We start from the raw sequence: 12,435 nt of genomic DNA, 5'->3' as shown, positions 1-12,435 counted from the left end.
TTGAATATTACCATCTCACCCTCATCATAACAAGTAGACTACACTGTGATGCCACTGTTTCTGAGTAATAATAACCCTGAGAAAAATATATTATTAGAATGTTTAAGAGAATGAAAGAGCATGAAAGTATAGAACGTGGGGTGGTGGGGGTGGTAAAGACTGTTTTCTTGTCCACTGACTAGTAATTCTGTCAGGAACCTCTCTTGACGACATGAGGTACACATACATCCATATTTTCCAGCACCTATGACAGGATTTAAGAAGTACTTGTGGTGCTCTGGGTTAAGTTCTGGGCTATTCATTGCAAGGTTAACAGTTCAAACCCACCAGCCAATTCTTGAGGGGAAAATGAGGCTGTCTGCCTTCGTAACGACTTACAGTCTCAGAAACACTAAATAGGGAAACTATAAATCAGAGTTGATTCAATGGCAGTGAGTTTGGTTTGGGATTGGTATAAGAATGTTAATAAAGTAGGGCTTGATAAACATTTATGGAGCTCAGAGTCTTCAGTGAAACATTGCCTGTTGTCATGCCTCTACTACACTACCTCAATCACTCTCAAAAAGATAGCGTACCCTAAAGACAAGATACACATTCTAAGTGATCACTGAGTGTACAAAGATACAGCTTTGCAAAAACCAACAATGAATGAGTTGGTGACAAATATGGCCCAACATAGCAAGCCTCACTCGGTCCATATGAAGATGGGTTTCCATAAAAATCAGTGTCACACGAAAGATATGACAAAATAATAATTTATAAATTATCAAGGGTTCATGGGGGAGGGGGTAGTGAGAAGGGAGGGAAAAGTGAGGGGCTGATAGTAAGGGCTCAAGTAGAAAGCAAATGTTTTGAGAATGATGATGGCAACAAATGTGTTTGATACAATGGATGTATGTGTGGATTGTGATGAGTTGTATGATTCCCCAATAAAATGATTTAAAAATAAATAAGATATAGAGTCTGGGGTCCTATAGGCTTAGAGATAAACTAGTGGCCATCTAACTAAGAAACACCAAAGCCCACATGGAAGAAGCACACCAGACTCTGAGATCACGAGGTGTAGACGGGATCAGGTATCAGGCATTAAAGACCAAAAAAAAAAAAAAAAATCACAGCATAGTGAATGAGGGGGAGTGCAGAGTGGGGACCCAGGACCCATCTGTGGGCAATTGGACATCCCCTTGCAGAAGGGTTGCGGGGAGGAGATGAGCCAATCAGGGTGCAAATGATGAAACATACAATTTTCCTCTAGGTCTTGAATGCTTTCTCCCCCCACTATCATGATCCCAATTCTACCTTACAAATCTGGCTAGACCAGAGGATGTACACTGGTACAGATAGGAACTGGAGGCACAGAGAATCCAGGACAGATGATCCCTTCAGGACCAGAGATGAGAGTGACAATACTGGGAGGGTGGAGGGAAGGTGAGGGAGAAAGGGGGAACAGATTACAAGGATCTACATATAACCTCCTCCCTGGGAGACAGACAACAGAAAATTGGGTGAAGGGAAATGTCAGACAGTGGAAGATATGACAAAATAATAATAAGTCATAAATCATCAAGGGTTCCTGAGGGAGGGGGGTGGCGGGAGGGAAGGGAAAAAATGAGGAGCTGATACCAAGGGTTCAAGTGTAAAGCAAGTGTTTTGAGAATGATGAGGGCAACGAATATACAAATGTGCTTGACACAATGGATGGATGTGTGGATTGTGATAAGAGTTGTACGAGTGTCAGTGGTTGCATTTTGGAAGTTCGGTGCTGTGTCTTTCTTCCTAGTCTGTCTTCATCTAGAAGTTCCACAGAAATCTGTTCCACACCAAAGCAACATGTAAGTATCCACTGCTGGATAGTATCCACTGACCGCCAGTGCCTCGTATTACATTTCTTTTAGAATGTATTTTGCAACTTTCCTCCAAATGTCTAGCAAATAGGCTTCCATGATTGGTACCCAATTCATAGAGTTTGCGGAAAGCAGAAAGGGCTCAGGAAAACCCATCACACCATGATCCTAACTAAGTACCATTTGTAGAACTCCTATACGATATGCCCAGCTTTTAGAAACTTGATATCTATTCTTTCCCCGCCCCTTAAAGTAGGCTTCCAAATGAGATCACAGAGACAGACAAAACTGTAGTTACTCACCCTTGGCGAACCCCAGCTACTCAGGGTCAGAGCCAGGATTCAAATACAGTAGTGACTATCTGCCTTCAAAGCCAGGGCTGCCAGGCCACTGGCTATAAATAGGTCAAACCCTTCTCTCCCTGAGCGCCTCAGTTCCCAGCTGATGTACAGGACTGAACAAGCCCAATCCTGCTATCGACTGCTGCCACCCCCCACCCCACATACACACAGATCCTCTGGAGGGAAAAGTATCAAGAAAACAAGAGGGGGGGGAAGTCCTCCTTCTTGGCCTTGCTTGCAGGAGGTTGTGCAAATGAGATAGCAGCACGAGTGAGCAAGAGCAGAGCTGGCTGCGGATGCTGACCCCACCCCAAAGGCAATGATGCTCAGCTGGGCTCATTAGTCACCTGGAGGGCTTTCTTGAAAACATGCTGGTTCCTCGGTCCCCTCACTAAGGACTCTGATTGACTCCTGGTGGGTGTATGCTTCGGGCTGCTAACTGTACGTCCAGCAGTTTGATCTCCTAAGTTGCCCCGCGGTAGAAAATTGAGGGGAGTAACACCCCTAAAGACGTACAGCCTCAGAAGCGTACAGAGCCAGTCTAGTCTGCCCTATAGCCAGAATTGATTCTATGGCTGTTAGTGGGGTCCAAGTATCCAAATTTCAAGTTTTCAAGACGATTTAACGAACAGCCACGGACAACCACTTTTGGAGAAGGAGTGGTATTCAGGCCTACGGGTGACCCTAAACACCTAATAGCAGTTTTTCTTCTTGTTAGATAAAACCTGATAAAATTGGAAAAGGCTTTCAGGGCAGATAGACAGACGGTCAGCTCTACATTACCTGGGTGGTATCTTCCATCAGCCCACGAATCTTCTCCACCACATCGTTGCGTCGATGTTGGCGCAGGGCGCTGATGAGCTGAGCCAGGCTGGCCTCTGGCCCCCGGATGGTCCAGTGCTGCAGGGCTGCGTAGGCCCGCTCGTGGTCCGCAGTGTACCCGTTGGAGAACGCGGCCACCTCCCGCTCGCTGGCATTGCACAGAAACTGGTAGATGTCCTTCCACTGGCTTCCCACCTGGGCTGCTACAAGCTTCAGGATGTCAATCCCTACAGCAGAGACAAAGCCAAACAAATGCAGGCGTGTGAAGAAAGATCTTCATAGAAGGCTTTCATGAAGTAGAAGAGGTGAGCCTTCCCGCTGTCTTGCTCATAACTCGGTAAGGCTATCCTGAGGATAAGCAGGGACTCTCCTACACGTCTCACTGTGTGAAGGGAGCACCAGGAGAGGGAGCCATCGTAGGAGTGTAAGTTGCCCCTAAAAGACATGAGAAAAGTCAAATCCAAACAAGATAACCAGAGTGGCTTGTTGTTAAATCTACTCATCACGGCAGCCAAGTAAATTAGAGGCTCTCAGACTATAAATTAGACTACCTGAAATCTAGAACCAGGAAAGATATGGATGATCAGTGCAGGAGTTTATCTAGCATGGTCTAAAAAAAGTCTCTAGGACTGGAGGCCTTTATGAGAGCAGACTGACCGGGCAACCAGAGATTCAGCCCAACGGAGGCCTTCCTTATAAACATCTAACCACTCGGACTCTACACAAGTAAGCAATATCCACGTCTATTCCTCAGTGTTCCCCATTGGCAGTAAGCAAATAAAGAAAAGCTTACCAGTATGAATAACATAATTTTTCTTTTAACTATAGCTTAACCTTGGGCAAGATTTCTTTTTTCTTTTCTTCTAGTCCGTTGTTGTAAAAAAAAAAATGTATGTATAAAATAAGCCCTCAATATTTGCTTAGTAGAACTCATCATTTCTGAAGTTTCATTGCCACTCAAGAGACCGTGTGGCTTCTCCGCATATATGCTGAATCTCCCATGAATCCCACAGAGGCACATGATGAGGAAGCCTGTAGACAGATCTTAAGTCAATCTCCTGAAATCGTTTTTGAAAAGCAAGCTCCTAGGAGAAGCCTGCTTTCTCATCAGCTGTCAAAGTAGAATGCCACAGGATGAGACCCCACGCTGCCTCTGGCTCTCTGGCAGCGCCCACTGCATTTCAAACCGTTGCTTCTTAGTTCGCACAGCCAGGTTTCACCAGATGCCGAGTTTTTGATTTCAAGCAAATAAGGTCTCTCAAAAAAAACCTGTCTCCCATTCAAAACCCCGCAGGTAACTTTTAGGAACAAGTCAGCTCTTTGTGGTTGGCATGGGAGGCCCTTTCAAACACCCAAAGGCTTGTTAGTCCCTGAATCTTAATTTAGGTCCTTTGACTAAGACCCAAAATGCCTTCACATGAAAACATGCCTGCGTTTTCATGTACAGAGGACCATTGCTTCAATGTCCCTGCTGCAATGACAGTGTGGCTGTGGGCAAACCACTAACTGTCATGTCCATTTCCTCATTTGCACACTGGAGATACGATAGTCCCTGAGCATGAGCTGGTTAACACTTTCCATAGAGTTGATTTATTTGGGGATACACCCTTCTCCTTCTCACTGTTCCATGTACTGGGCACCAAAGCTTATGGAAAGAGCCCTGGGACAGCAGTGACTGAACATTTGTCTGCAGACAAAAGGGGCATCAGTTCAGACCCACTAGGCCGCTCTGTGGGAGAAAGAGGGGGCAGTTGCTGCCGCCAGTTCTACAGCACTGGAAACCCTACAGGACAGTTGTTTGTTCTCCGGGGTCCCGGTGAGTCTGGTGGACTGCATGGCAATTGTTTGGATTTGGATTAAACGCAGACTTCATGTTTATCAGATGCAACTATGCAGCCTTGGGAGGGCAATTACCGAGTTAAAAAAGGCTTACGTTTAACAACAAATCCTTTTTCCCAAAGGCAGTACTGACACAGCTTTTAAGCCCCAAGATAAGGAAAAAAGAAAAAGCACATAAGGAATGAAGACAATGAACTTTTTCTCTAATTAAAATTGGCTGGAAACTAAATTTAAAACCCACTCAGGTTTCATGTTTTTCATTTACTCAACGAGATTTCCCTATCCTTGAAAACAAGAAGTCAACTCAAGTAAACTCTCCTGGGCCAGTAATGTTCCTCACCAGCTGGCCCTCCCCTCCAGGCGTTGGTGAATAGACAGATGGTGCAGACACTGGCCCCATACGGGCATGCCAGAGCTCTCTGCCTGGGGCACTATCACAAAACCCGAAAGAAGGGAAGGGGAGGCCGGTCTGAAATAACTCAGTTCATGGCCAACTACCGGAAACTTGGACTGGAGTTTGCTCTACTGATTCTGCCCCATCATGTCGAGAGAGAGAGAGAGAGAGAGAGAGAGAGAGAGAGAGAGAGAGAGAGAGAGAGAGAGAGAGAGAGAGAGAGAGAGAAATCAATGCAGAACATTTTAGTAGTATTTATTGAGCCACTACTATGTGCAAGGCAGTATCTGCTAGGTGGAAAATGCTATAAACTCTTAAGACAGAATAAGTGTAATCCCAGATGAATGAATCGCATAATTTGATGAGCTTTGAAAGTGTTCTTTGTTTAGGAAAGTTATAGGCCAAACTCAGCAATACAGTTATGAAGGAGAGAAGAAAGCAACAGCTTTAAACCAAAGTGAATGCTAAGCCTTTGGAGGAGGGCGTAGAATGCGGGGTAGAAGCTTCCGACCCAGTGCTTCAGCCGTGTTTGAGAGGTTCGATGGCCTAAGCTGGAGAATGGTAAAGCGAGTCCTTTATACTTATTTTATTATCCCTTTGAAAACTCTCTGTGTATAAACACACACTACCTACAGCATAAACTCACTCAGTGCCAGTGAGTCCATTCCGACTCACGGTGACTCTATAGGACAGAGTAGAGTAGAGCGGCCCCTGAGAGTTTCTGAGACTATTAACTCTGCGAGAGTAAAAAGCCCTATCTTTCACCATGGAGCAGCTAGCGGTTCAAATGGCTGACCTTGCAGTTAGCAGTCCACTGTAGCCACTATGCCACCAGGGCTCCTAATAGAGCTATGGTATACGTGTAACTATATATATATATATATATATATATATATATATATATATATATATATATATATATTCTAAATCTATATAACATGTGGATGTGTGTTTCACAATATATTTATAGACACACATTTTATATATGTAGGGTGTGCTTAAATACATATATACACACAAATAGTTGATTTTTTTGTTGTTAGCCATATTCTAGAAAATCACTGCCAACAGTGGATTAACATCTTGGGGGGAATACAAGTTAAGTTGCCAAGGACTTCGGGTCACATTTTCATCAGTAAATTAGCCTACAACCTTCGTTCCCCTTGTGTGCCTGTTGAAAGACAGCTTCCTTAGCATCCATTGCTGACTCACCAACATTGCACACATGGCCAGCAGAACCGCCCACCTCCTCTTGACGGAAGGAAGCTTCTCTAACGTATTTTTTTCCATACGGCACCTCAGTCTTGCCTGCAGACAAGACACCAGAACTGTGCTTGGGGAGCACTTTAAAACAATGGAATGACCAACAAGATAGACAAAGCTGCTAAAAGTTAGGAATGAAATAGACCATGAAAAAGCACTTGTTTGCCATCTGAATGTTGAGACAAGCAGACAGTGTTGCCACCTCAGCTGAAAGCAAATGTTCCAGGGGTCCGTGTCTATGTTCCTGAGTGACACAAAGTCTGGCTCACATTGACTTGGGGGCCAGAGATGCATTTTGGCAAGTAGGTGAATATGCAAATATCTATCCTTCAACCAATTCCCACCCAATCGATTCCAACTCATAGCAGCCCAACCGGCTGGAGGAGAACGGCTGCTTTGGGTTTCCAAGGCTGTGCGCAAATCTGTACAGAAATGAAAGGCTCCTCTTTCTCCCCATGAGTAGCTGGAGCTTTCGAACAGCTAACCCCAGGTTGGTCAGCAGCCCAATGCAGAGCTTTCACCTTTGAAGAGATCCATAGCCTCAGAAAGCCACCGCTATGCTGTCTCTAGCTGGGCCACCATGAGTCGGAATCTGATCAATGGTATGCAAATAAAGCATCTATAAATTCACTGTGTGTGAATAGGTCTATGGTTTGTCTAAAGTGTTCTACGTTTGAGGAGACGCTCTAGTTATACAGCAGGCAAACACTCAGCTGAGAGTTGGCAGCTCACATCCAACAGCTGCTTAGCAGAAGATCGACGGAAAAGTCTGCTTCCATTCAGAGTATCACCTTGGAAACCCTGTGAGTAGTGCTTTTTTATGCTATAGGCTCCTCATGAGTCAGAATCGGCTCAACAGGAACAGGCTCGGGCTTAAGTTTTACCAGTGAGGAATGTGAGGCTAGTTCAAGGTCACCTGGGCAGCGAGAGGCACCTATTTTGTGGTCAGAAGGGAATGTGCTAGAGTAGAGGCGACTTGATCTTCACAGGAATGAGGCTCCGTGGGGTGGTCATCCATCACAGATGGGAATGCACACCAAGCTGGTCAGCATGAAGGTGCTCCATCCTGGCTTCTCATTGCTGACCAAGCAGGTGCTGGGACCGTTTCCTCTGGGGCCAGCAAGTGTATTTATTTATTTTCTTTGAAACAATGGTACACTAAACATTTCACCACCATAAAGATAAATTTATTCTGCCAGGTAAATGTGTAGTAAGTGTCTCTACCTTGAAGGGATCTATGCTTACGAGCAAATGACAAAAATACTTAGCAAGAAAAAAACATTCCAAAAAAAACACTCCAATAACACACGCAAATGACAACTTAATAAATCATAGGTGAACAACAGAACGAACATAATGCCACTGAACTCTACGTGTAAAAGCAATTCTTGGGCACATAAACTTTGCCACATTAAAAAACAAATCTTCCATCCTCACCCCAATTATTAGCCTCCGGGTGGGTGAGAGAGACGGCAGTAAGTGACGCCCCGGCCATGCCCCACCCGGGTGCTGAGAGTGTTGTTCAGACTGGAGACACTTTTGAACTGATCTGCAATGTCTAGCTGAACATGATGCCATGTCTCTCCTTCCTCAGGTTGAAAAGCAACACACCTTTACTTCCGTCTACTGGAGGGCTACGCAGCAGGGTGCAGAGCTGGGCACTGCCTTTTCCTGCGGCACCGGGTCCCAGCACTGTAGGGATTTGGTAAAGGCTACCCAGAACCAAGAAGGATAAGCCAGAGGCTGTCCTCGCCACAAGCTGTGTGTGAAGAGGTGGCCCTGGCCCCAGGGATACATCATGTGAACTGTAACCTGCCGTTCGTGGCAAGGCCATGAATTCCGCAAAGTCACTAGCTGATGGCTGAAAACTCTGGCTCTGCGACGTGAGAGCCGGGACACTGAACAAAGGACGGAACTGGAAGGCTTTCGTTTCTACGACAGGAAAAGGAAAAGCCCACCTTTTGTCTCCTGGGGCGATGAGCCAGGTTTCTGGAAGAGAAACCCAGTCCTTATAGGTGCCACCACATGAATGAACCTCGAAAACCAAAGGGACACGTCAGATGAGCCCCTTTGCATGAAATCTCTAGACTACATTAAGTGTACAGCCACCGGTGCTTATGGCAGAGTAGCAGAGGCGAGGGAGAGGGAGTAAAGGCGGACACCTGTCTTGGGGACACTGAACTCCTGCTACAGGTGATGGACTCACCTGGGAAAGGTTGATAGTGATGGTTATAACATAATGGGTGTAACTAAGGCCACGAAACTACCCATGAGGACGTTTGAAATGGAAACAGTTGTATCACCCACACTGAACTTCCTTCAACAAACAAACAAAAACAGACTTGTAGGGTCAAGAATATAAAAGGTTCGGCACAGTGTTTCAGTACACATTGGTTGTCCTTCTGTGACCTTCTATTTCTGGAAGGACAAGAGCCGCCAGGGCCCTGCACCTAAAATGTGGGAGGGGCTCTGCAAGAACACATAATGTCACACCAGGATGACAGGTGCTGCCCACTGAAGCCAAGCACCAGACCCCTCGATTCCTGTGCTTTCTAGAACCTCCCGAGCATGTGCCAGGAGAGGCATCGCTACTGAACTCGCCTACAAAAAGCTCGCTGCCATTGACTCGGTTCTGAGTGGTCTTGATTCCATAGGACAGAGTAGAACTGCCTCTGTGGTTTTCTGAGACCGGGTGCAGAAAGCCTCATCTTTCTCCTGTGCAATGGCTGGTTGATTTTGAACTGCCGACCTTGAGGTTAGCAGCCCAACGCATAATCCACTAGGGCAAATTGCTGCTGCTGCTGCTGAGTTATCCTGACAGCATATCCTGTGCTCCTCACGGTGAACAGACACTGCTATGATCTACAGCAAGAGCCTGGAAACAGAGGCGTGAGGTTAGATGATGAATATTCATGGGAGAAGTGGCTTTCTCCAGGGCACTAAAAACTTGATATTATCTAGATGACAACCCTAGTTGGAAGCTCTATTTTTTTAAGCCCAGAGGAAAACTATCTTGCTGCTTCTATAAAAACCTGAACTGACCTAATCAGATTGAAAAGGAGAGCTCTTTTCCTGTGGCGTTGAGTGTCTGAGATGAGTGACATCATTAAGAGCGGATTTGAAAGCCTTCCCGGGAAGAGGTCTCCAGGTATGCAGGATGGTGCTGACGGAATGGAAGGCAGCGAAGGCCTCTTTGACCTCACAGGGTTTCATCCTGCACAAATGACCTTTGTACTCGTGGGGGCACCGAAGGTTGTCACTGGCAGTCATTGAGTTGGCCCTCAAGTCATGTTGTCTCCGCGCACAACAGATCGCTACAGGGTCTTGAGCCATCCCCAGGGGTTGGACTGTCCTGATCCACAGCATTTTCACTGTTGGATTTTTCAAAGTAGATTGCCAGGCCTACCGATAACTTTACTGAAATCTTCTCAGCATCAGAACAGGCAAGCCTTACACTGATGATGGCTGCACGTGAGGATCCTTAGGGGGGAATTGAACTTGGCTCTCCCACGTGGAAGGCCAGTAGTCTATCATTCAACCACCACTGACCCAGGGGCATTCAGTAGATGGATCTTCTTATAAATGTTTTTATAAACTAGTTCCAAATTCTCCTCGTGTAAAAAGTTTCAAGATTTCCCGCCGCATCTCACACACTCTGTATTTGTGATGTCAGTTCTTAGTACTCTTCCAGAATGAGAGGTACAGAGAGGGTCACATAAGTGAGAATATTCCCATGGAGGCAATTAGTACACATGCTCCTCCCAGGACAGATGACTCCACAGGCATCCCTGGGCTAGTTTTTTAACACGCACAGCAGTCTCCTGAGAGGTGCTCATGGCAAACAGGAGACACGAGATCAAGACATCCATCCTTCTGCTATCCCAATCCCCCTAAAAGACATGCTCAAGCAGCAGTTCTCAACCTGTGGGTCTCAACCCCTTTTGGGGTCAAAGGATCCTTTCACAGGGGTCACCCGATTCATAACAGTAGCAAAATGACAGTGATGAAGTAGCAACGAAAATAATTTTATGGTTGGGGGGGGGGGGTCACCACCACATGAAGAACTGTATGAAAGGGTCGCAGCATTAGGAAGCTTGAGAACCACTGCTCTTAACAGACACAAACGGTGGCCTCCGACGTGCACACTGCGGATACAGGAGCAAAGATGGACTCAACACGTGCGCTGTATGCATGTGTGTACAAGAGGGGGGAGGGGACAGGTCCGACGATCTGAATAAACCTGGGTTAGCATTTCCTGGAATTGATGCTCTTCCCTGAACAATGGCCTTGTCCTCAGAGATGTCTTTTTCTGCCCCCCCCCACCACATCTGCTTTGATTACTGAAATCCCCAGACTCTATGAAGGCAAGGAATAAAATAAACATCATTGAATGAGCTAATAGTTGCCCTAGAGTTAATCCTAACCCACAATGACTCCATGCATGCCAGGATAGAAATGTGGTGTTTTCAGTGGCTGGTACTAAAGAAACAGAGGCATCTCTGGGTGGACTTGAACTGGCAACCCTTTAATTAACAATCAATGAGAGCCTTTTTTTTTTTAACATCCCCAACCCACCCCCCGGCTTGTGTCCCCCAACCATCCATTGTAGCATTCTCCTCTGACTCCTAAACCCTACAGAACCTGAAGGTCACATAGTCACCACACGCTGTTTTGCTGTGTGACTAGCCGGGTCCTAGTCTCTGAAAATGAGATGGTGCGCTTACCAATGGGAGGAGCCTGGAGTGCAGGTCCAGGGACCAGTTCCTCTGCAAGAGCCTCTCCCTCTTCTCACGGGGGCGGGCAACCAGAGCTTCTACAGAGATGCCAGAGCTCACTTTTAGAGTGGCCTCCCTGCTTCCCCCGCTGAAGCAGAGTCCCTCTCCATAGTCCACTGTCCCGACTGCAGTCAGTCTGGCTCGGTAACAGAGAAGTGCTCCTAGAAGCCACAGACTCATCGACACCTATACTCTGGAGTACCCAGATTAAGATTTAAAAAATAAAAAGTGATAACCAACAGTTGCATTTAAAGAGTCCATCCAACTCATGGTGATTCCATGTGTCCGGGCAGAATTGTTACCCACAAGGTTTTCAATAGCCGGTTTTTCTGAAGTCGAAGATCACCAGGCCTTTCTTCTGAGTTGCCTCTAGGTAGACTTGCCCTCTAATTTTTTGATTAGCAGTAGGGCAGGCTAACTGTGGGCATCACCCAGGTCTCCTAGCCTATGTAGGCTGGTTAGAACATGTACATTGTCAGGGAAAGCTCACAATGCATTACATAGCAAACTGCTGTATCAGTCCTGAGAATTTGTGGTGCGTTAAGTTAAAAATACTTCTGCTTTAAGATGGACATTAGGCCTCTACTCAAGTACTCCCTCAATGCAAGCACATTTTGTTCTATTAACCTGGGATTCCATGATGCTCAGTTTCCTGACATGATCGCTGAAAACAAAGTGGGTGCATAGCAAATGTGGTTAAGAAAGCTGATGGAGGCCGGCTATTAAAAGATATAGCATCTTGGGTCTTAAAGGCTCGAAGATAAACAAGCAGCCATCTAGCTCAGAAGCAACAAAGCCCATATGCAAGAAGCACACAAGCCTGTGTGATCATGAGGTGTTGATAAGATCAGGTACCAAGCATCAAAGAACAAAAAATCATATCAGTGTGAATGAGGGGAAGTGCAGAGTGGAGATCCAAAGTCCATCTGTCAGCAACTGGACATCCCCTTACAGAAGGGTCACAGGGAGGAGACGAGCCAGTCAGGGTGCAGTATAACATTGTTGAAACATACAACTTTCCTCTAGTTCTTTAATGCTTCCTCCCTACCACTATCATGATCCCAATTTTACCTTACAAATCCGGCTAGACCAGAGGATGTAGACTGGTACACATAAGAGCTGGAAACGCAGGGAATCAAGGACAGATAAACCCCTCG

The 12,435-nt window shown here is 46.0% G+C and overlaps 1 protein-coding gene across 1 annotated transcript in view; it reads right to left on the bottom strand.

Annotated features, from left to right (window-relative positions):
* TNFRSF21 (TNF receptor superfamily member 21) overlaps positions 1 to 12,435 on the bottom strand; it is an 86,304-nt gene that overhangs the window by 22,690 nt on the left and 51,179 nt on the right. The window contains exon 4 of the mRNA XM_075554997.1: positions 2,969 to 3,234. Within this exon, the coding sequence (XP_075411112.1) occupies positions 2,969 to 3,234 (266 nt within the window). The remainder of the gene's footprint in view (positions 1 to 2,968; positions 3,235 to 12,435) is intronic.

Source organism: Tenrec ecaudatus, chromosome 7, assembly GCF_050624435.1.
Source record: "Tenrec ecaudatus isolate mTenEca1 chromosome 7, mTenEca1.hap1, whole genome shotgun sequence".
Lineage (NCBI taxonomy): Eukaryota > Metazoa > Chordata > Mammalia > Afrosoricida > Tenrecidae > Tenrec > Tenrec ecaudatus.
Note: the sequence above shows the minus strand (reverse complement) of the source record. Positions and strands in the feature narration are given on the sequence as shown.